This window comes from Prunus avium, chromosome 8, assembly GCF_965620075.1.
Source record: "Prunus avium chromosome 8, drPruAviu1.hap1.1, whole genome shotgun sequence".
In the NCBI taxonomy this organism is placed as follows: Eukaryota; Viridiplantae; Streptophyta; class Magnoliopsida; order Rosales; family Rosaceae; genus Prunus; species Prunus avium.
In genome coordinates, this window is record NC_142291.1 from 37,471,012 (window position 1) to 37,495,878 (window position 24,867).

The 24,867-nt window shown below is 38.2% G+C and overlaps 5 protein-coding genes across 17 annotated transcripts; 3 read left to right on the forward strand and 2 right to left on the reverse strand.

The window, feature by feature from the left end:
- The first annotated feature begins 693 nt into the window (after positions 1-693).
- On the forward strand, positions 694-1,813 carry LOC110757435 (uncharacterized). Its single transcript, XM_021959031.2, has one exon. It carries the CDS (start codon positions 1,149-1,151, stop codon positions 1,590-1,592), a length of 444 nt encoding a protein of 147 aa, XP_021814723.1. The 5' UTR covers positions 694-1,148; the 3' UTR covers positions 1,593-1,813.
- Positions 1,814-2,426: 613 nt separating this feature from the next.
- MRL7 (polyadenylate-binding protein 2-binding protein) lies at positions 2,427-6,298 on the forward strand. Of its 13 annotated transcripts, none has more exons than XM_088246396.1 (6): positions 2,427-3,351; positions 3,462-3,573; positions 3,695-3,833; positions 3,931-4,015; positions 4,728-5,805; positions 5,923-6,298. In XM_088246396.1, the coding sequence occupies exons 1-3, from the start codon at positions 2,614-2,616 to the stop codon at positions 3,796-3,798; spliced, it is 954 nt and encodes a 317-aa protein (XP_088102522.1). In that variant the 5' UTR covers positions 2,427-2,613; the 3' UTR covers positions 3,799-3,833; positions 3,931-4,015; positions 4,728-5,805; positions 5,923-6,298. The 13 variants fall into 13 exon arrangements, with proteins under 13 accessions (XP_088102522.1, XP_088102519.1, XP_088102523.1 ...); XM_088246393.1 differs by having other exon boundaries at positions 4,792-5,805; XM_088246397.1 differs by having other exon boundaries at positions 4,801-5,805.
- LOC110757449 (F-box/kelch-repeat protein At3g23880-like) lies at positions 6,242-7,715 on the reverse strand. The gene has a single exon (XM_021959045.2). The coding sequence runs from the start codon at positions 7,713-7,715 to the stop codon at positions 6,345-6,347; it is 1,371 nt and encodes a 456-aa protein (XP_021814737.2). The 3' UTR covers positions 6,242-6,344.
- A 912-nt stretch (positions 7,716-8,627) lies between these two features.
- LOC110746524 (ribonuclease S-7-like) lies at positions 8,628-9,487 on the forward strand. The gene is made up of 2 exons (XM_088245899.1): positions 8,628-8,897; positions 9,047-9,487. The coding sequence occupies exons 1-2, from the start codon at positions 8,628-8,630 to the stop codon at positions 9,485-9,487; spliced, it is 711 nt and encodes a 236-aa protein (XP_088102025.1).
- A 7,776-nt stretch (positions 9,488-17,263) lies between these two features.
- Positions 17,264-18,720, reverse strand: LOC110757527 (F-box/kelch-repeat protein At3g23880-like). Its single transcript, XM_021959163.2, has one exon. The coding sequence runs from the start codon at positions 18,673-18,675 to the stop codon at positions 17,347-17,349; it is 1,329 nt and encodes a 442-aa protein (XP_021814855.2). The 5' UTR covers positions 18,676-18,720; the 3' UTR covers positions 17,264-17,346.
- Positions 18,721-24,867: the final 6,147 nt, after the last annotated feature.

The window sequence follows — 24,867 nt, forward strand, 5'->3', positions numbered from 1 at the left end:
ACTAAAAGAAAATCTTCATATAATTCAAATTAAATATGTTTTTAATCTCGAAATAAGTCTATCCTTTTTTTGGTTTTTATAGATTACCCACTAAGAGGAATTGTCAGTAGCGAAACTCTAACTTAGACATTGATAGCGAAGAAAAGGATCCTTACCAACTCAACCAACCCTCATTGACAAAATAAGTCTATTATTCTTTTTATAGTAATCCATTCCATTCAAGATTTGTGTTATTTATGCTAATATCCCATTTGGACTATAACTATGATAAATGTTCTTAATTACTAATGGGAAACCTATTATTACCCCAAACTGACTAGGATTGGAGTGCGGATCCACCCTTAGGTTAGGGTGGAATCTAGCCCAATATAAATGGTGACAAAAATATGAGTTTAATGTTAAATTTTAGAGAGTTCATCCTATTATATTATTACATCCGAATTATCAAGGATGAAGTGAATTTTTGCCACAATTAACAAACTTTGGTGCGGCACGCAAACTAACATTAATTGTGGCTAAACAGGAATCTAATTAGTTTTGGACTAGACAACCCCTAACCTCCGAAGAACCTAGGGGTATATTTGTCATTCTATCTATCAGGGTATTCTCGTAGTTTCGTGAGAAAGCAAGGGGCAATCGTTCAATTCCACATCTATAAATACAGAGAACTCAACCCCTCCTCCCATTCCTCTACCCCATATTTTTTTTCCTCCTCTCTCTCCCTCTCTCTCTCTCTCTCTCTCTCTCTCTCTCTCTCTCTCTCTCTCTCTTTCTCTCTTGTCTCTTTCTTTGCAACAATCTTTCTCCAGATTCCGGTTAATTGTCCGTACGGTCTCTTCTCTCCCACCCAAACCTTTGCCCTCCCTTTCTCTTTTCATTTTTTATTTTTTTGGGTGGGTCCTGATTTTTCCTGAATCTGCTTTTGTTTTTAGGATTTTTCATCCTACAGTCAGTTTCTAATTTTTTTTTACTGTTAATTTACCGTTTTACCCTTTGATTTGGACGTTTTGTTTTGTTTTTTTTTTCTACGTACCAAACAAGTTTTATCAGATTTATCCTTTTTTTATAAAAAATTTCCTTCTGGGTTGGATTTGTGGTGGGTTTCATGAACTGCGGCTGCGCACGTGGCATGCACCCAGATAGCCATCATGAACACCAAAACGATGCGTTTGCCACCTCGTCGGATTTCGACGACCAATGCGTCAAATAACAACAAGCGCAAAGAGAAGGAGAGTGGCTTCGACGCGCTCCACCAGTCAACAACAACAACAAAGATGCTCAAGCTGGCCCCACCGCCTCAAGCCGGCTCCAACAGGTCACCGGAGCCGGCTTCTTCCGGCCAGCTTCTAGCCGGCTATTTGGCGCACGAGTTCCTCACCAAGGGCACGCTCCTAGGGCAGCCGTGGGACACATCCAAAGCCGAGCCGGCTCCCGCGTCTCCGGATGAGGAAGCCGAGCCGAGATCGGGATCCGAGCCGCATTTTGAGAACTTGGAGAGATACGTGGAAGTTGCTGATTTGCTGAAGACGGATGGGGCCCACTTAGCTGGCATTGTCAACCCAACTCAGCTCGCTCGCGTTTTACAGTTGTGAGGCAGATGGGAGCTAGGAAAGGGGCAAAAATCCATTCGGCATTTTGGCTTTCAAATATGGAAATTACATTTTTTTTTTCCTTTCTTTTTTTCTTTTTTGTAGCGGGCAAAAATGTATGAATGTATGTACGTGCTCGCAGGGCTTGTAGGTAGGCATCCATTATGAATGTTTGATAAAATTGCTTTTCAATTTAAAATAGAAATGGGAAATTTTCTGAGCAATTACTCTTTGATTATTTTGCTATAACATCATATTTAGAACATCTGTAAATATTGAAATTGACCTTAACCAATAATAGAGATGCCACACCTAAATAACATTTACATCTAATCACACTTAAGTTACATTATCATTATCAAGTGAGATGTCAATCGGAAGCAAATTAATCATCAACGCTAAAATCAAGTTTTCAGTCACGCGTGGCCGCCTCATCAATAGAAGAGAACTCATCTGCGGCCATGTATGACTGTCGGTAACATTTTTCATATAATACTTGAACTCAAATTGTACGTATTGAGTTTCGATTTGTACATCTAACTTTATTTGTTGGGTTACAAATTTAAATGAGATTCATTGAAGATTGTAAATTATAAGAAGCTTAATTGCTCTAGTGACTTTTGAAAATATGATTAAATCTTACATTGCTCCTTAGAATTCAAAGTGATCCCTCGCGGTCGAATCCGTCAAATAATATGTTTAAAAAGCTGACGTTGGCATAAATGAGACTCACAACTTTATTCAACAAAGATGTGGGTCCCATCTGCTCATGTGGTGCAAGCAAACCAAATTGCAAGTACTTGAAATTGTTTCACAAAACACGGCCGTTTTCATGTAACTACTTTAACATCTGAGGCGTCATCAAGACTTGACAGGAGAAGAGGGAAGAAGAGAAAAACGAGGGAGGAAAAACAAAAACGGAATAGGAAAACGTGGTTTTCTATTCACGTCTGAATTAGGTGTGGCATTTTCACAAACACTTGGGGTGCAGAGACTGATTCACCACTGAAAAAAGCACCAAAAAATGCTGAGCTTTCAAACTTGCCTCCCGCCCATACTGCCGAGCGCCTCTGTGCACCGTACCCGCGCTCTAAACTCTCTTCCTTGCTTGGCTATCTCGAAAAAATCCGATTCGGAGCCTGATCCTAAACCTCGCTCCAACGCGAAACCGAAACATCGCCGCCGAAAAATTGAAACTTCTGAAGACGAAGATGAAGAACAAGGCGAGACGTTCCCGACGACGATTCCGAGGAAGCCTCGGCGTGGGCGTAGAAGCGAGGCGGCCGCGGTGGAAGATTACGTGCGGGAGTCACTTGATCGAACATTTGCATCGATCAGAGAGCAGAACCCAGAAATTGTTGAGAAGAAAGAAGAAGTGATGAAGAGGAAAGTTGACGACGATGAAGAAGATGAGGGTTTTGGAAGAGAGAAGAGCATGGTGGTTGAAGAGGAGAGTAGGGACTGGCCTTTGGATGCTGACGTGGGGTGGGGGATTAGGGCTTCGGAGTACTTTGAGAATCACCCGATAAGGAACGTGGTGGGTGACAATGGGGTTGAGCTTGATTGGGAAGGTGAGGTTGAAGATAATTGGGTGAAGGAGATTAATTGCTTGGAATGGGAAAGCTTTGCATTTCATCCAAGTCCGCTTCTGGTTCTTGTTTTTGAGAGGTACAACAGAGCAAGCGATAACTGGAAGGCTTTGAAAGAGCTCGAAAAGGCAGTCAAGGTCTATTGGGATGCCAAAGATCGCTTGCCTCCTCGGGTATGCGTGTGTTATCAAACTCGTCATTTTCATTTTTTTGCAATGATTTATGGATGATTGCTGTTAAAGATTGTAACTTTACCTCCAATTTCTGTTTTTGTATTCAACAGTCGGTTAAGATAGACATTAATATTGAGAGAGATTTGGCTTATGCTCTCAAAGTTAGAGAATGTCCTCAGATTTTGTTTCTACGAGGAAACAGGATCTTGTACAGAGAGAAAGGTGAGAATTTATTTTCCTTAAAAAATCAGTGCTTTTATTAGCTAGAACCAAGGCATGGATCATATACTTTTGCAAGTTGTTCCTATGTTGCCATGATATTAAGTTTGTTTTGTTCTTGTAGAGATTCGAACAGCAGAAGAATTGGTTCCAATGATAGCGCATTTCTACTACAATGCAAAGAGGCCCTCCTGGATTGATGTCAAGGAGTTATCTCCACCTTACTAGTGGCAATCTGGTACTTAGAATCTGAACGCTGTAAGGTTTTTTTTTTTCTTTTGTTTATTTATGCTTGAAGCTTGATTATGAGCTCTGCCCTGATGCTTCAACATCTGTTTTAATTTTTTTTTTGCCCTCCAGGCTTCAGATTATGCGCTGGTGAAAGCATTGGTTAATTCAGAGCTTGGAAGCATGAAGCACAATCGAGAGTAGGTTGCATTTGCAGGTATAAGCTGATGATCCCTGGGTATTGATTTTGAATGGGTGTTAATTAGGTAATGAGTTATTGTCATTTGTGTTTGATGATATCTTTCTTTGACCATACTGATATAATTTTTTAAATGAAACGAACCTAATGGAGCTCGCTCCTACAATGTCAGTGATTATACAAGATGCTAAATTTGCACAATAAAAAGAATTAGGTATAGAATGGGAATTGGTTAGCTGTAATTTCAATGCATTCTTCACTCATGAGCTTCTTGTGGAATATGGACCAATTGTACTAGAAGCTAATATCATGGATATGATATATCATTACACTAATTCACGGCTTGTAAATTGCAAACAAGGCAAGGCAGTGAAGGCACTCTATTAATAGGCTCAGAATTAGAGAACAATAGATCCCAAAAAGTTACACTAGAAACGATGCGTTCTTGTCAAAGGAATGTCAAAGCTTCATACCACATGTTGCTTCTTCTTCCTCGTTCTCCTGGCGGCTGCAGGTCCATATATAATTTCCTACTATTCACTCATATTATCATAGGGTAGCTGATAAATACATGCGTATTCACGATTGGGATATGTCTAAACGCTTTGTTTTCATAACATTCTTATACCAATTGTAATGTATGGGCAAGGCTGTATAAAACTGTTCTAATTTGGTTTTTGTATCCTCTCTCTCTCTCTTCCTAAGCAAACACATTTTATTCCCCTCTTAGGATGTGCGACTCTCATAAGCGATACTGATTATTGCTGCATGTGTGTTTGTATGCATTGTGGAAGTTGAAACAGAGTATGCGAGAACCAGGTGAGCAGCCTGCGTGTGTGGCATCATGGGACTGTTTTAATGGTGAAGAGGGCAAATGTAGCTTGCAGGAAAAATTTAAAGGTTGTGGAATCTGCAGCTATGGTTTGCTTGCTGGACATAAGATTTTTGCTGGTGCGGCTATGGTTTGCTTGCTAGACATGATAAAATTTAAGTATGTACGTCAAGTGTTTAAGATACACTAAACGCAATAAGATCTATATCCCCTTTCATATGGTTTTTGCATTATTTAATATATAATTACTTGTTGACTATGTACATTTTTATTCAACCAATACACTCAACTTTTTCAGAAAGCTCAGAAATAGAGATTAATTTTCTTAAATTGTGGTAGGATACTAGTGTCCTTTTAAACTTACAGTTAATATAAAATTCAGATCATTTAAGAAAAAAAATTAAATAAAAAGAAAAATAAAAGAGGATTAGGCACTATATAAACAAGTCTTAAATGAAATAACAAAGAAAAAAAGGCAATAAATAAACTCCTTTTTATCTGCTCATGTGAGTCTTGTGGTGACTGCAGTTTTTTGTCCTGGTATTTGGGAAAATCATGTAATATACATGAAACAATTCCCAGTTAATTGTACTGTCCATCCCTCTTGGCACAATCAAACCTTCACAATCTCTTCCATTTTTAAATTTACCAAGTAAATTTTCAAAAAAATGTATATATATATATATATATATCTAAAATTGGATATGTATTGGTTTGGAATCAAGTAAGGAATGCAGCAGCAGCAGCATATGGCACATATAGAAGCTAATTGAGGTTGATACGACTCAACTGCTTGCTCATGCAAGGCAGTGCACTCCATAAATATGCTTAGAGTCAGAATTAGAATTAGAATAAGAAGCCACCTATATATTTTTGTGAAGGAAATAAATGGCAAAGCTTCTTCATATTCATACCGCCACCACCACGGCTTGCTTCTTCCTCCTCCTCCTAGTCCGCCTAGCAGCAGCAGGAGGAGGTCCATAGATACTTATAATACTTTCCTCCCGTTTATATATTAATTAGTTAGTTCTCATAGACTATGATGGTGATTGATTTGTGTTGGGTTTTTGCTGCGTTGTGTGTTGTTTTGTAGTTGAAGCTAGTGGAGTGGTGGGCGTGGTGGCAGGTGAAGAAGAAGAATCAGACGAAGGCGAGCCTCTTCGGTGCATAACCTCGTGGGACTGCACCAGTGTCCAAGCTTGCAAGCAAGAATGCTCGCGCTATGCCAGAAGCTATGGATCCTGCGTAACTTCAGAGCCTCCTCACAAAGTTTGCTTGTGCACCTATGACTGCCCATGCCCTCCTCCATCGCCCTAGTTACATATAAGTTAACATACATACATGTAAATAAAACCTCACATCCCCTGTCTGTCTGTATATGGGATGGGATATCTTTGCATTAAATTGCAAAATATAATAATTTCAATATCCTTATTGAAAAAGTGTCACACTTGTTCATGACACAGGAACTTATATTGCCATATTTTCTCAGCTATCAAGCTTGTTGCCTCCCTCTCAAACAGAAACTATACTATTCGCATAAACAACAGGTCCGTTATATTCTCTACCACAAACTGGATTTTCAAGTGGATCATAATAGCCTGTAGCAGTTTGAATAGTAGGAAGAGACATTCGGTTTTTGGTACGGATGTTATAGCAGACTGTACATCCATTGAACTCAACCACAAGAAGATGATCGCTTTTCGAGAAGGCCAATGCCCACGAGCAGGCCCCGAGCCCCATTAACATGGGGCTCAGGCTCACCGTGAGCTCAAAATCCACATATTTTGTCCAAACACAATCACCAAAACCATCCTCCATCAGCATCAGCCACATTCCAAAGCATCTAATGCCATTACTATTATTACGCAAGCCACAAAGAGAAATGGAAGATTCATTCCACACTATAAGGTACATGTAAAGCCCTGGGAAAATATAACAGTTGCTGGCTTCTAGCAGCTCATCTGGTAACACTAGCTCATCAAACACCTCACCACTCATATCAAACGAAACAATCACTTGCCTAATCTCGTTTTGATCATGTAGAGCTTCCTCGTCATCCATGAATTCCTTTTGTTTCTCAATTCCCAACCAATAACACATCCCCTTCAAGTATATCTGGAAACTTTCAGGCCAAAGGAAAGTAGTTTCTGTTTCTAAAGAATAAGACTTGATCTCTCTCCAACAAGAAGAATCTTCACTAGTTCCCAACGTGTACACTTCTGCTCTCAGAGGATAAATAACCACAGAATAATTTGTATGAGCATGCGTTTGCGACCAAGAAAACATAATGTTAACAACTTTGTAAGCTTTAGATATAGGATCATAGCCAAATCCCATGCCACTTCTGAGCCGACTCGAGTTTGGTGTGTATGGGATTCCCTGCTCAAGTAGGGACATCATATCCGGAAGGTATTTTTGCGAGGGAAGAAGCTTGAATTCCTGAATTGCCGGATTCCACAAAAACACCTTACCATAATCGGCGAAGGTGGCTACACAAATGATCCCATGACAATGGCCTACAACACTAAGTTCTTCTTTACTCATACAAAGTGGAACATTTATGTCCTCCACCCTAGACAAAACAAGCCTATATATATGCTCACCATCACCATCACCATCATACTCGCAAAAAGTAAGCATTGAGAACACCGGTTTGGTCTCGTTGGCGTTCGGGTCCTCATGAGGGACTAATCGCTTCAAAAAGATACAAATGGATTGATTGTTGTGCAAGCAATTGAAGAGTTGATTGTCTACGAACCTGGGATTGTTGATCAGAGCATACCACCATTTGGCCACGCACTTGAACCGCATCAGGGTTTTCGGAGGCAGACTTGATAGAACTTTTTCCAATAAATCTTCCCCAATTTTGCAAATGTTTGCCATTTCTACTATATATGTCAACTCTCAAACCTTTCCTCCCTTTCTGTCTTCTACCTCTTCTTCTTCTGCACACACAAACAAAAAATAACAAACAACACCCAGACATAAAGGAATTATCATATCTATATTATATATATAAATCAAAGAGTAAAAACAACGCAAGACTTTCTCAAATGTAATCCACAGAATAAACAAAAACAAATATTAAAAGGGATTAAAGTATAAAGAAAAACCATATTAAACATTATAAAGAAAAACAAACAAAACAAGATATATATATATATATATATATATAGTTACCTTAATTAGTCAGTGAAGAGGAACATAGAAAATATACAATGGAAAGAAGCAAAATTATGGTTTTGATAATGCGGGATGAGATAGAGAGAAATGCAGCAGTGAATCCGGATCTGTTCTCCCCAAAATTGGTATCTCCATATGTCTTTGTTTAACATGTGTCCTTCAACGCGTAACATAAGTTAACTTACATTCAGTTCCATTTTAACTTCCATATATTCTTGCACCAGAACCGATCTGGAGATTTTGGAAACCCGGGGCTATACCAAAGGGAAGACCTTATATACGTAAGACTCCTTATAGGAATAAATAAATATATTCATTTTCTATGTGTCTATATAGAATTCCAAAATAAAAAAATAAAAAATTAGACCTTATAATTTCACTTTTTTGAATGGCTAAATTTTATCATATAAGTAATGATTGAACACATGAAACCAACATCTACTGTAAGTAGGGGCGGAGCCAGCATGGGACCAGTGTGGTCCTCGGCCCTACTCCATTTTTATCTATTCTATTTGTATATTATATATGATATATAATATTATAATATAATATGTTAGTTTTAGGTATTGCTCTTAATTAGCATAAATTGTAGAAATATACTTAAAATCAAACATGAAATTCTTGGAGACCATAGTTGCGATGGTTTTAAGTATTGCTCTTTCCTTCAACATTGTGGGAAACATGAGCTGCAATGCTGCTGGACAGTATGACTACTTTAAGTTTGTTCAGGAGTCTCCTTTTGCATATTGCAAAGATGGTAATGGAAAGAATAGATGCAACATCCTACCTCTACCACGGATATTTACCATTCATGGCTTGTGGCCAAGCAACTTCACAAATCGTCATGAACCTTGCGTTGGTGCACAATTTAGTAGAGTTGTGGTATATCTCTATCATACATACATACACATATTGAGAATAATGCATGTAGCTTCTGTTATGTTTCTCGTGTTTTGTTTTGTTTACTTTTGGTTTTTTTTTTTTGGCATGCATGCACGAAATGATATTTAATTTTTCTTTGCCATTGTTAGATGAATGAAGCCTCCAATGATGACTTGCGAGCTGATCTGCAGTTGTCATGGCGAAGCTTCAAGAGTCGGTGGTCAAATATGGACTTCTGGGAATATGAATACAACAAACACGGCAAGTGCTCCGACCACAAGTTTTCGCAGACGCAATACTTCGACCGTGCCAGGAGTTTGTGGAAGCAATACAAAGCTCATACTCTATTTTCTAATCGCTCGCTTGAACCAGGCAAGTCATATCGTTTAACTGACCTTGAACAAGCCATCCAATCATTTATAAACTCGAGCAAACCTCTTCTCCGGTGCAAGCAAATTACAGAACAGAACGCAACAAAACAATATTTGCTGGAAGTCGTAATTTGCTTTGATGACAGAGCAATCAATCCAGTGAATTGTCCCGGGAGGAAAGAATGTGATCCACTATCACGTGTATGGTATATGCTATAGCCTATAGGTAGAAGGGTGAATTAAGCTATATTGATATAAATCTAATAAGGATGAAATATATAATCTATGAATAAATGTGTATGTAGCTATGTGACGCGATGAGCTAATCGTGATCATGATCGTAATGCTTAATTTGCAGTTTGTGTTATATATAATCTATGTTCTGATTTCTTAATGCACATCCCTACTGATCGGTTCATAATTGTATATCATTTTGTACCCTTATAGCTTATAATTTGGTTATGTTTTTGAGTTAAACTTGTGCTTTTAATCCTTTTTGTGTTTATCTTTCAGTTCATTGAGCTTTAGGTAATAATGATGGCTTTAGAGAGCATAATTGATGCAATCCATGCATGTTAAGGCCTAGTTTGGATGAATGGATGAAGAGCTTAAAGACAAACTCATTTTGGCTACAGCCCCCTGCCAGTCCAGTTCCGTAGGTCATATTGCAAGCTTTGTTTCAACAATCTACATAGCTCGAATGAGGCTACATTCTTCATGAAAGTTGTTCCAATTAGTGTATACTATAACATATCCAAAATTCAGCCCCATTGGATAAATCTGGAGTCCGTTACATAGCAAACACAGAACCATGCTCAGGATGGATCTTATCAGCGCGGAAAATGAGTTAGCAATTTGTTTCGGCCTTAACTTCTTCCTCCGACCTTGGATTGGCCCAAATAACATATGGCTGGAAAGAAGACATTCTGAACTTCAATTTAGAGTGCTTAAAGTCCTAATTTGATTAAGAGAAGCCCAAGTTGTAAGCCCTTGAAGTTGCTGGTCATGCTGACCTCAGCATGTGCTGGTTGGATGCTTGGTCATGGTGAGCTAGGTATGAGCTATCATTTCTGGTTGGAAGCTTGGTCATGGTGACATGAAGATGAGCTAGGGCTGCTCGTGGGATCGACCTCGCACTTACATACGCTATACTACTGAACGGCTCGTGCACTTGCGAGTATCACAAGTTGAGGATGCAACTGAATCCATTTTGGTGAAGCTGTATCTACGCAACAAGTTTTTGGCGCCGTTGCCGGGGAATTGGCAGCATAGTTTGGTTCTATTTCTTTTCCCTACTTTTTTTATTTTTTTTATTTTTCATTTTCATGTTTTTCTAGACAATTTCTTGTTTTAAAGTTAATAACGTTAATGGACCAGTTGTGTTTGTAGTCCAACAGAAAAGGACAATTGCCCAACAAGCAAGAGAACTGGGTTTAAGTCCCAGCTTACACAACCCATTGGTGCTTGTTGCTTTGAAGCATGGAATTGGATGTGTGTTGATTTTCCTTTTCATTTTAGTTTTTATTTCCTAATCCTTTTAATTCTATTTCAAGTTTTCTATGTTTGTTTTAGCAATTTATTATAGCTCAATAATAAATGGAGAGAGATGGCAACCTCAATCATAAGAATGGGAAGTGTGGAGCAGTGGGAGAAGTCGCGACCTCCAAGTGCATCACGCTCGACCTAATCGCTTCAAGGGGGAGCATTTCAATCCTTTCTCTTCTTTGAATTCTGTTTATTTCCGTAGTTGTTTTTGCCTTTTGGTCCGCGTTGAGTTCTTTGTTTTTTTTATGCTGAATCCAACCATATAAAGAACGTAAAATTTGGACTTACGGTTAGAAAGTTATAGCCTAAAAACTGAACAGAGGTCGAAGTTGAAAAACATAGAAACGAATCTGTCCAAATGGTGATAAATAGGTGATAGAAAGTGCTGTTTGTTTTTTTTCATTGGTTTCTTGGTTTGTTTCTTTTAGTACAACAATTTATGTCGTTTGTTTAAGTTTGTTTAGAGTACTTAGTTCATTTAAGTTTATGATTTGTAGTTTCATGTTATCTTAATTTGTTTTTGTTTCTTTTTTTTACGAGAATATATTTAAAAAACATTTTATAAAAAAAAATTTATTTTTCATATGAGCTGACTTATGGTAACTCCAGTGAGCACCTTCGTCAATACAGTGTCTAGGAGTTCTTTAGGCGACACCTTCGGTGTCTAAGAAGTTTGGGTTTTAAGCGGGACCATTGTGACCCCTCCAACCTTCCCGGATCCCCTGGCTGTGTTTTCTGAGGCCCTTAACTGGTCATCCGTGAGTTGCTTGTATATTGTGTGTTTTTAAATTAAGTTTTTTTTATTTTCTTTGTTTTCTTTTCTGTTGAGTCTTTGTTTTTGTTTTGTTTCTGTTTTTGTGTTGTTATGTTAGTTTATTTATTTATTTACGTGGTATGGTTAGTTAGTTTATTTCTAAGTGTTAAAACACTTTTTTTTATTTCAAACATTGCATAAAAAAAAAAAAACACAAAAACGAAAATAAAACAAAAATAAAAACAATAAAAAAATAAAAAAAACATCATCTTCATCATCATCTTCTTCATCTTCTTCATCTCCATCATCATCATGGCTTGCCTCTATTTTCTCGCACTTGTAGAATCTGCAGCAGCTCCACATGGTCCTCATTTTTTCTCTGCAGTGCTTCCACGTGCTGATTGGCACAGTAGAGCCACTTCTGCAAGTCCGCCACCATAGCCTTCAAGGAAGCTATTTCCTCGCTCATCGCGGCACACTCCCTTGTCCTCGCCAGTAATCGCATGCCCAAATTGGTAGCCGAGACCGCGTGGAGCACAGTTAAATTGTGGGACTCCTCTACCGCTGCCTTATCAGACCTCTGTGCCACATGCAGATGATCTGTCGGAGTGAGCTTGCTGCTAATCATGCCTCCTAGCAGCACTGCTCTGTTCGGCAGTGCCTCAGAAAAGTTCGGTATTGCCTCAGCAAAGTTTGAGGCCGTACCGTGATGATATGTGGAGTTTGGGAAGACACGGTTTGGAGGAGCCCTTATCTGGGCATTCGGAGGTGCAAGGGACAGCTCAAGGTCGAGATCATCAAGGTGAGTGCATGAGGATGCCATTTTTTTTGTTTCTGGATTTTTTGATGTTTTTCCTTGAGTTTGCAGGAAGAAATGCTGGGTATCATCCGCTTGTAGAGGCGTGGTTTAAATAGACATACGTTGATGAGAGAGAGCCAACACCATTTCGGATTTCCCGGGCATGCTCGACCTAATCGCTTCAAGGGGGAGCACCTTTACTTTCACTTTACTTTTCTTTTTTCCGTGTTTTCTGGTGTTTTATGTTTTTGCCCGTTACTTTCATTTTCTAGAGCTTTGTGTTTTTGCTTTTTCCTTTCGGCTGTCATCTTTATTTTATTTTAGTTAGGGAACTGTGCTTTCTTTTCCGTTTGTCTTCTTTGTTTGATTTAAGTTTGGAAAGTGTGCTTTCTTTTCCGTTTTCTTTTTCCTTCTGCAACTTTACTTCCGAAACAAAATAATGAAAATACAAAAACAAAATAAAATAAAACCAACAATAATGCAGTAGGAAATCATTTCTTCTTGGTGCTTGGTGTCTCGACCATTGGAGCTTTGAGTTTGGCCCTCTGGCTGTCCTCTTCCGGGGCTTCACGCACAGCTTCTTGGGGCTCATCACTTGAGCTCCCAAAGATCGCAATCTTAGCTTGAGCGTAACTACTCTCACGATCTGCTTGCTTGCGTTTACCCTGTCGGTCTAGGTCTTCCAGCTGTTTTCGCATGTCGCGAGAGTACAACTCTACCATCTTTGATAGGTTTCTATTCTCGTCCCGCAATACTTCTAGCTGGTGTCGATTCACCTCCACTATCCTTGACCTCTCCCTTTTCAAGCTTTTTATAGCAGTCTGACACTCCTCAACCATACTTCGCTCCGCCGCCAACTGACCTTTCAGCACCTCTACCTCATGGGACTTCGCAAGTAGGCGATGACCCAAACTTGCGACTGTTGCCGTACTCTGCACGCTCAGTGCCAGGGCATCGCTCACGACCCGGTTGTCATCCCTTGTCCCCAGAACACGTATATCTTTAGGAGTCACTAAATTTCTAGCCACTCCAATGGCAACATCGTTGTCCAGGAGTATTGAGTCAGTTACTGTCACAGGCCCCCGTGCGGAAGCAAAGTAGGGCATCCATACTGGTGCCGCTGCTTGGCCTCGTGTCTGAGTCGGTGGAGCTAGGTTGAGATCCAACGAAAATGGGTAGTTAGAGGCCATTTGATTTCTCACTCTCTTTTCTTCTTTCTTTCTTTTCTCTTTTGTGTGTTTCTGAGTTTGCGTTTTTTTTTCACCCTTTCTTATAGACTTAGTCTTTGACATACCCTAGCCATTACAGCATCTGAGCATTTTCTGAATCTCCAGCATTCCTTGAGTCCCACAACCTTCTCGCCTTCCAACCATACCCAACTCATTTATCACAACGTGTCTTTTCTGAACGAACGCGTTCAGTAAAGTCTTCGCGCCTTTCCATGAGCCCGTAATTTTTGCTTGTGGAGTCTGCGGCGCCTCTATGCGTCGACACGTGTCTCGCCCTGTCTGTTGGTCCCTTACACTGAACCGAGACATCATGACCCATGTTAAAATCCCGCTCTTTGTGTTGCTAATCACGGTTCGATAGTTTGTTTTTACAAAACTAAATAATAATAAAAAGCCGGAAATGAAAACAAATTGTGGGTCGGGTTTCACTTTAGTTTGGGTTTCAAAGTGGGTTAAATTCACCGTGGTTTGTGTTTCGAAATTGTGGGCTTTGGGCTTCAAATTTTTTTTGGGTTTCAGAATTGTGTGATTAGGGTTTACTGTTTCATTTTTTGTTTGTTTGTTTGTTTGTGTTGTAATTTTTATTTTATAATTATTTTGTTTTTGTTTTCTTTTGTGATTTTGTGATTTTTTTATTTATTTGCTTTAATACCTTTCATTTGTTGTTATGACATTGTTTGTGGCTAATTTTTAAACATTGAGAACAATGCTCATTTCTAGGTTTGGGGGTATTGGAGTTTAGCAAGTAAACTTGGTTTTTCTTAAAAAAATTTTTTTTAAAAAAAAATTTAAATTTCTTTCTTGTTTTGAATCTTGTTTTGTTTAGTCACTTTCCGAACACATTTGATGAGATTGTGATAAATGTTGCATGACTTAAATAAAAAATTGAATTTTATTTATTTTTTATTTTATTTCCTTGTAAATTTTTATTGTAAAAATAAATAATTAATTAATTAATTAATTTGGCATCGTTCTAGCATGACATGTTTGAAACCTTCTTTGCACTTGCCATTTGTTTCATAATTTTCCAATTAAAGGATTTGCATGACCCAAAGAATTGTATCAAGCATAAATTAGACTTATATAACCATAAATGTGAGCTTTTGAGCCTTGTGCTTCATTTCATGAGTGTTATACACATACTCTTATTTTCTTGTCATCAAAGTTGTTGTTTGATCTCATTATTCATTGATTTGGTTGAATACTTAAAAGTCATTCATTCTTTTGCAATTCGATTTCATGACATTTAAGAAATGATATTAAGGTCCTCTTTGGATTGTTTGTACCTTTCAAGCTAACCTTATGCATGCTTAAGCATGATTTTCCATTGTTAACCATTTTGAGCCTACATGTAAACCTTTTCTTTCATTTTACCAATTATATTTCCTCGCCTTAGCCCGAAAAACAAGAATTTACCTTTCTAAGGAACTCATGAGCTCTAATTCGGATGTGTTTTTCATGCTAAGTTTGGGAAGGGATATTACATAAAGAAAAAAAAAATTCACTCAATTGGTGAAAGAAAAGAAAAGAAAAGAGAAAAATTGTGATTAAGTGGTGGTTGAATGAAATTTCATTTTTGGGTTTAATTTTTGGGCCTTCTAAATAAATTGGTGTTTGTTCAGTTCAAGGAAAGGAGTATGAATAATTGTAAATGAAGGTATAAGGAGTTTTGATCGTGTAAAAGAAAAAATCTAATCGTGATGATTCGAAGTCTTGTAAACAATTGTTTTATGCTCTTATATTTTGAGTTTCTTGGACTTTGTTTTATCCATACCCTTCATTTCTTACTCACCTTACACCCTTGGCCCCATTACAACCTATGCTAAAGACCTAAATTGATCTTAAATGTCATGTGGTTGAATTGCATTTATTTTTCTACTTTTAAGTGTTTGGCATCCTTCTTGAGATCATATTAATGCAAGTTCTTCATCTTTCTATTGCGAGTTAAGTCCCTTATGGTTTAACTCTAATCTCATGTTTATAACTGAGTGTTGCATTGTAGCCCTCTTCCGAGTGATTCATTTGTGAGAGGACAATTTTGGTGAGATTTGAAGTTGAAGTTGTGTTTGGTATGATTTTTGAAATTGTGTGAAAACTAAGATTGGGGAATTTGTTGCATTTGGCTATCACACTACTACACTTTGAGCATGTTGTGTTTTGAACTTTGCCACCTTTTAAATAATGTCTAAAATTGAGTTTTTATTGTTAAAACTTTTGAGTCATGTGCATGAGTCATTTCTCTTCAGAAAATGTTCGGAATGATTGTTTTCAGTTTTTTTTTTAATTTTTAATTTTTGTTTTGTTTTTGTAATTATTTTTGTTTTGGTTTTTGTGTTTCTTTTATTTTGCTTAAAGACTAACAAATCTAATAAGTTTTCTAACCACTTTATTTTGTAGAGTTAGTAAAACATTTGTGGGTATCGTTTCTGTTAAACCCTCAGGAGACACAACTCCTCCTACTAGGGATGCCTAGAGGTTTAAAGGCTTGTTGCATACGCTCAATGCAATCGAGTTACCTACGAAAGTGGTCTAGTTAACTTCTTATTTTGTTTTATTTTTCTTCGTTTTCCTTTTGTTTTGCTTGAGGACTAGCAAAATCTAGGTTTGGGGGTATTTGATCGGTTCATAATTGTATATCATTTTGTACCCTTCTAGCTTATAATTTGGTTATGTTTTTGAGTTAAACTTGTGCTTTTAATCCTTTTTGTGTTTATCTTTCAGTTCATTGAGCTTTAGGTAATAATGATGGCTTTAGAGAGCATAATTGATGCAATCCATGCATGTTAAGGCCTAGTTTGGATGAATGGATGAAGAGCTTAAAGACAAACTCATTTTGGCTACAGCTCCCTGCCAGTCCAGTTCCGTAGGTTATATTGCAAGCTTTGTTTCAACAATCTACATAGCTCGAATGAGGCCACATTCTTCATGAAAGTTGTTCCAATTAGTGTATACTATAACATATCCAAAATTCAGCCCCATTGGATAACTCTGGAGTCCGTTACCTAGCAAACACAGAACCATGCTCAGGATGGATCTTATCAGCGCGGAAAATGAGTTAGCAATTTGTTTCGGCCTTAACTTCTTCCTCCGACCTTGGATTGGCCCAAATAACATATGGCTGGAAAGAAGACATTCTGAACTTCAATTTAGAGTGCTTAAAGTCCTAATTTGATTAAGAGAAGCCCAAGTTGTAAGCCCTTGAAATTGCTGGTCATGCTGACCTCAGCATGTGCTGGTTGGATGCTTGGTCATGGTGAGCTAGGTATGAGCTATCATTTCTGGTTGGAAGCTTGGTCATGGTGACATGAAGATGAGCTAGGGCTGCTCGTGGGATCGACCTCGCATTTACATACGCTATACTACTGAACGGCTCGTGCACTTGCGAGTATCACAAGTTGAGGATGCAACTGAATCCATTTTGGTGAAGCTGTATCTACGCAACACCTACCCTATATAGTTTTGCAACAGGCATAGTCATCATGTTTATCTGGAAATGGAAAATTTTATATGAATTGCATGCATATATCAATACTACAAGTTTAATTACGTCTCTTTTGATCATCAACTACAGTGTACATAGAAAAAATGAAAACTCTTGTACGTACAGTGAGAAAAAGATGAGAATTTTCTTTCTTAAAAAATCAGTGCTTTTTATTAGTTGTTAGAAATTAGAAGCTTGGATCATAATGTTGTATCAAACTCGTGTACATGACACACTAAGAAATTCTATATTGCCAGATTTTCTCATCTCTCAAGTTTGTTGCCTCCCAAGACCTATCGAAACTATACTATTCACATATACAACAATTGGCGGATCCAGTGTCGGCATACAAATTTGAACAGTAGGAAGAGACATTCGGTTTTCGGTGCGGAGGTTATAGCAGATTGTGCATCCATCTTTGTCAACCACAAGAAGCTCATCGCTTTTCCAGAGTGGCAATGCCCATCCGCCATCCCTGAGGTCCATTATGGGGATCGATGCGAGCTCAAAACCAGCGTGTTTTGTCCAAACACAAGCACCAAAATCATCGTCCATCAGCCACATTCCAAAGTACGGAATAACATCATATCTGCTAACCCAAACACAAAGAGCAATGGAAGATTCATTCCACACTCTAAGCTTCATGAAAAACCCAAAATAAGATGTATGATGGACTGGCAGCTCATCTGGCAACGCTACCTCATCAAACACCTCATCACTCATGTCAAACGAAACCATCACTTGCCTAATCAATTCGTCATATCGAGTTTCCTCACTATGTATATCCAAGAATTCCTTTTGTTGCTCAGTTCCCAACCAATAACACATCCCCTTAAAGTATATCTCGAAATTTTCAGGCCAAAGGAAAGTAGTTTCTGTTTCCAAAGAGTAAGTCTTGATCTCTCTCCAAGAAGAAGATTCTTCACTACTTCCCAGCGTGTACACTTGTACTCTCAGAGGATAAATAACCACAGAATATAATGTATGAGCATGCAGTTGCAAACCATCAAATATAATGCTAACAACTTTATAAGCTTTAGATATAGGATCATAGCCAAATCCCATGGCCCATCCGAGCCGATTTAATGATAGATACGGGCCATGCTGCTGATATATGGACTCCCAATCCGTAAAGTATTTCTCCGAAGGAAGAAGCTTGAATTCCTGAATTGCCGGATTCCACAAAAACACCTTACTATAATTATCTACGTGTACACAAATGATTCCATGACAATGGCCTACAATCCTAAGTTCTTCACCAGCACTCATTACACTCATAGAAACTGGAACATTGATGTCCTCCACCCTAGACAATAGAAACCTATGCGCACCACCATCTACATCCTCGCAAAAAGTAAGCATTGAGAACACTGATTCAGTCTCGCTAGCGTTTGGATCCTTGTTAGGGACTAATCGCTTCAAAAAGATTGATTGATTGTTGTGCAAGCAATTGGAGAGTTGATTGTCTACGAACCTGGGATTGTTGATCTGCGCATACCACCATTTGGCCGCACACTTGAATCGCATAAGGGATTTTGGAGGTAGACTTGATAGAATTTTTACCAATAAATCTTCCCCAATTTTGCAACTGTGTGCCATTATTTCAGCTATATATGTCTCAACCCTTTCCGTCTTCTACCTCTTCTTCTTTTGCACACACAAACAGGAAATAACAAAACAACACCCAGGTTAAACATAAGGAAAAATTATCATATCTGTATTATATATAAATCAAAGAGTAAAAACAACGTAAGACTTTCTAAAGTGTAATCCACAGAGAAACTTCGATTAACATCGTATTCAGAATAACAAATATTAAAAGGGATTAAAGTATACCAAACCATATTAAACAGGTATATATAAATAGTTACCTTATAATGACTGGGAAGAGGAACGTAGCAAATATACAATGGAAAGAAGCAAATTTAAGGTTTGATCATGGAATGAGAGAGAGAGAGATAGAGAGAGAAATGCAGCTGTGATTCCGGATCTGTTATCTCCAAAATTGGTGTTCCCATGTCTCTGCTTGACATGTGTCCTTCAACCTAACGCTGGAATTTGTTATTCAAAAAAGAAATTACCAGACAAAATTAAACATAAAAAACCAAAAAAAACTAGATATATATAGTTAGGTTAGTTAGCAGCAGTAGGAAAAGGAACATATAGCAAATATACAATGTGAAGAAGCAAAATTAAGGCTTCATCAAAGGATGAGAGAGAGAGAGAAATGCAATACTTAATTCGTATTTGTTGTTCTCAAACTTTACTGACAATTTAAGGGCCCGTTTGATAACAATTTCAATTTTAATTTTTAGTTTTTAGTTTTCATTTTTTGTGTGTTGGAATCTATAGAGAAAAAAAAAAAGGAGAATGGAAAGAGTGGAGATGGTATTGAGAGGGAAGATGAGATGAACTAATCGTGATCATGATCGCGATGAACTAACCAGTGAATTGTCCCAAGACCTATCGAAACTAAACTATTCACATATACGATTGGCGGATCCAGTTTCGACATACAAAATATACTACTCTATAAAAGCTTTCCTAGTTTTCCTGTCTATGCTAGTCTTGTTATTATGGATGTTCAGTACACGGAGCAAAAGCTTTCCTAGTTTTCCTGTCTATGCTAGTCTTGTTATTATGGATGTTCAGTACACGGAGCAGAGAGAGAGGGGACATAGATTTATGCCATCATTCAGATCTGCGGTCCCCCAACCTCAACATCAACCCTGTCAACAAGACTACATATGAATTTTATGTTGTTTCTGTTTCTTGCTTTTCTTTTATGTAACATTCCATGTGAGTCTAAATTAGTCTAAATTGGAACCATTGATGTTGATAGTGAGTTTAGGTTACATATATACATATATATATATATATATATATATATATATATATATCACCCTTCTCCATCGATAGAGATCTTCCTTAATATCTCCCTCTCTCCCTTTCTTAATTAGCATAAATTGTTGAAATATACTTAAAATCAAACATGAAATTCTTGGAGACCATAGTTGCGATGGTTTTAGGTATTGCTCTTTCCTTCAACATTGCGGGAAACATGAGCTGCAATGCTGCTGGATAGTATGACTACTTTAAGTTTGTTCAGGAGTCTCCTTTTGCATTTGCAAAGATGTTAATGGAATTAATAGATGCAACATCCTACCTCTGCCACGGATATTTACCATTCATGGCTTGTGGCCAAGCAACTTCACAAATCGTCATGAACCTTGCGTTGGTGCACAATTTAGTAGAGTTGTGGTGTATCTCTATCATACATACATACACATATTGAGAATAATGCATGTAGCTTCTGTTATGTTTCTCGTGTTTTGTTTTGTTTACTTTTGGTTTTAGTTTTTAGAAAATTTGGCATAAGTCCAATTTTGAGGAGAGACTTTGGGTGCAATCCACGCAGAAATTGTTGTTGATCCAAGTCCTTTGACTTTTGTGCCACATAAGATTACATGCCTATTTTCAATTTATTGATATTTACTTTTTTTTAATTTTTTGTTCCAGTTATGCACCTAAAACATAAATAAGGTAAATTATGAATTCCTAAAATTGGTAAGTTATTGATTTGTATGATATTAATTATCATATTTGATTTGAATTTAATTGCAAATCTATTTATTGAATTCTGAAATTTTCCCAAGGTATACGACATCAAAATTTGTAATAAGAGTTCATAAAAACTTCATACCTTAACAATAGGTAAGGTACCTATGCATACACCTCGTATGCAGTATGCAGGTAATTAAACCCACAAATTACCTCTGATCCAGGTAATTAAATCCATAAATTACCTCTAGTCTAGGTAGTTATGCCCTCTAGCCCAGCTAATTGAACTCATATAATATCTTGGTATGGATCTTTAAACTCAACCGAGATAAAAATCCATACAAAATTTCTTTGAAAAAAAAAACACTATTACATGGAAGACATGTACGTATGTATATAAATATGAACCTCCAGAAAAAACTGCTTAAGAAAACTCAAGAAAAAAACACTTACCTGTAAGGCAGGTACATATATACCTGTATGTATTAACATTATTTACCTGTATGTCAGGTACATAATTTAATGTGGGTGCTTGTCTGATCGATTGGTATAATATGTGAGTCTTTACTTTTTATTGATTAAATTGTATTTTATCTATATATTATGAATATTATCAAGGAACAAAAATTCAAAATTCAAAATTTGGAATTCAATTTCAAGGAAATAATGCATTAAATTTAGATTTTCAATGTATTTTCCTTATTTACCTTAAAAGGTAAAATCGACACAACAAAAAAGTAATAAATGTCAAAGGAAATTTGCATCCATAACATCTACTATGCAGGGGCGGAGCCAGCATGGGACCAGTGTGGTCCTCGCCCCACTGCATTTTTATCTATTCTATTTGTATATTATATATATGATATATAATATTATAGTATATTATGTTAGTTTAGGATATTTACCCTAAAATAAAATAATATATTATGTTTTTTTGGTCTACAAATTAACCATAAAATTTCTTGATCTCTCTTCTACTCATCTCCCTTAAATCTTCTAGGTTAATTTATGACATTTGCGCTAAAAACTCTTAAAGTTTTAACCTTTTTTTTTTCTTCCTCTTTTGTTCAAAGCTTTATGAATTTTTTATTTTCCTCATATTTTTTATGTATGAGTTGGGTACTTTAATATTGTGCTTTATGAACTTTTTATTTTTCTATTTTTTTTTTCTGTTGGAATATAAATTATTAATTTTTAAGTATTTAATAGTGTAGATGAAATTAGAATCAATTTAAAATAATTATGAAGAAAATACAAATTTTATGAAGTAACCCTCTAATGTAAAATTCAAGCTACGCCAGTGACAATAGGACATGCATTAATTCGTAGCTAGCTAGAACACATTATTTCTGTAAGCATATGTGAAACATGTCATATACGGCAACTTTATCTTTGTAAGAATATGTGAAACACGTTATATGTTTACTCCGTACGAAAGGCACTCCATTGCCAACCACGTGTATGTTTGTTCTAAAATATTAATTTGAGCTGTCCGATCATGTGCCATTCGCGACTCACAGTAGAGAGAGAGAGAGAGAGAGAGAGAGAGAGAGGAACATAGATTTCTGCTATCCTTCTGATCTGCAGTGCCCCAACCAACATTAACCCCGTAATTGCATTTAATTCTTGTGTCTAGAAAGCTCTGTATGTATATATTCCTTTGGGATGGATCACCCTTCTCATCGATAGATCTTCCTTAATATCTCCCTCCCTTTCTTAATTAGCATTAATTGTTGAAATCTCCCTCTCCCTCCCTTTCTTAATTAGCATTAATTGTTGAAATATACTTCAAATCAAACATGAAATTCTTGGAGATGATAGTTATGATGGTTTTAGCTATTTCTCTTTCCTACATTGTGGGAAAGTATGACTACTTTCCAACAATGATCCGCAATCTTTCTGCTACAAAGTATGACTACTTTGTGTTTGCTCAGCAGCCTCCTTTTGTATATTGCATAAGAAATAGATATTGCAAGGACGAACGTCCCCGATATTTACCATCCATGGCTTGTGGCCAAGCAACAAGTCGAGACATCACGGTGTTGGAAAATTGGCTCGCATAAAGGATACTAATTCTTGGACCAGCGACCGGTCGCACGACATTTGCGACCGGTCGTTTTCAGGCAGAGTCGAAGTCTGGAGCGAAGTCGACTAGCAACCGGTCGCTGGCTATTTGCGACCGGTCGTTTTCAGGCAGAGTCGAAGTCTGGAGCGAAGTCGACTAGCGACCGGTCGCTGGCTATTTGCGACCGGTCGTTTTCAGGCAGAGTCGAGGCCTGGAGCGAAACCTTCTTGCGACCGGTCGCAAGCTACCAGCGACCGGTCGCCCAGCACGTGCTGTTTCTGATTCCTCGGTCGCCCAGCACGTGCTGTTTCTACCAGCGAGGGTGTCTCATGTATGCAATGGTGTGCACACGCCCCGACTTAGCCCAAGCCGTAAGTGTTGTGTCAAGATACATGGCGAATCCGGGCAAACAACATTGGACAGCAGCGAAGTGGATTCTCAGGTACTTGAAGGGCACCAAGAGGATTGGGATTTTGTTTGAAAGACAACAAGGAAAAGCATGTGTGTCGGGTTATGTGGATTCCGATTATGCAGGAGATTTAGACAAGAGGAGATCCACCACAGGATATGTCTTCATTTGTGGTGGAGGACCGATTAGTTGGAGAGCGGTGTTACAATCGGTTAGTGCCTTGTCTACTACAGAAGCGGAGTATATGGCGCTAACGGAAGCTTCAAAGGAAGCGGTGTGGCTGAAGAGATTGGCAAAGGAATTTGGGATTACCCAAGACTTGGTGGTGATACAAAGTGATAGTCAAAGTGCTATACACTTAGTGAAGAATCAAGCATTCCACGGAAGATCAAAACACATTGATGTTCGGTACCACCGGATAAGAGATTGGGTGAACGATGGAGACATCATGGTAAGGAAGGTTCATACAAATGAGAACGCTTCAGATTGTCTAACGAAGCCAGTCACAACAGCAAAGTTCAAGCATTGTTTGAACTTGCTAAATCTTGTTACATGCTAAAGATTGAGGTGGAGTTCTTGAGAGTTATCGGGACGACTCTCAAAGACATTACAGATGTCCTGGAAGGCAATAATGTCCACAAGAAGCTTTAGGCTCGCCAAGGTGGAGATTGTTGGAAAATTGGCTCGCATAAAGGATACTAATTCTTGGACCAGCGACCGGTCGCACGACATTTGCGACCGGTCGTTTTCAGGCAGAGTCGAAGTCTGGAGCGAAGTCGACTAGCGACCGGTCGCTGGCTATTTGCGACCGGTCGTTTTCAGGCAGAGTCGAAGTCTGGAGCGAAGTCGACTAGCGACCGGTCGCTGGCTATTTGCGACCGGTCGTTTTCAGGCAGAGTCGAGGCCTGGAGCGAAACCTTCTTGCGACCGGTCGCCCAGCACGTGCTGTTTCTGATTCCTCGAGTTTTGGACTCCATTTTCAAGGGCTATCGCCTCCTACCTACTTGCAAGGACTCTAGGGGTCACTTCTAAGTCAGAAGAACGTTGGCAATCAGTTGGGAGGTTGGAGGTAGCATTGAAGGACATTGGAAGACTTGTTTTCAAGGTGTAACCACCCTATGGTTCTATATAGGGTGGCTACACAAGTAACCATCAATACATAGCTTGTGGCTGGCCTAACCTGTGGTCTATGTCAGGTATTCAAGGGCAGAACGTAGGAGACAAAGCAAGGGTCTTCTCTCAAGTCTAGAGGCTCATGTATTAAAGGAAAGAGTGAGCAAGTCTGAAATTGCAAGAGAGACAGAGAGAGTTGGAAGAAAAGTAGCTGGGAACTAGTGAGTCAAGAAGAGGAGAGAATTCTCAAGTGTATCAAGGTGTTGAGCAAGGGTGAGAGAGAAACAGATTGTGTGGGTAGTGGTCTAAGGGGGTTTCCATTTGTAAACCAAAGTTGTAACCTATCTTCACTAGTGAAATTTCTCAAGGGGATCACCAAAGAGGATGTAGGCAAATTGCTGAACCTCTATAAACACTTGTGTCTTTTGTGCTTGATTATTTTCTGTGTGTGTGTGTAAGATTCATCCATTTTTGAGTCTTGTCCAAAGTCCATCAACAACAAGGTCTAAAGGGGAGTGAGTTGGTTCTAATTCACAACACACGGAACTTGCAGTGGTGTAAACTTTAGTAGAGATGAGGTATATGATATATTGAGAATTCTGCATGCACGGCAAGTGCTTCGACAACCTGTTTTCGCAGACAA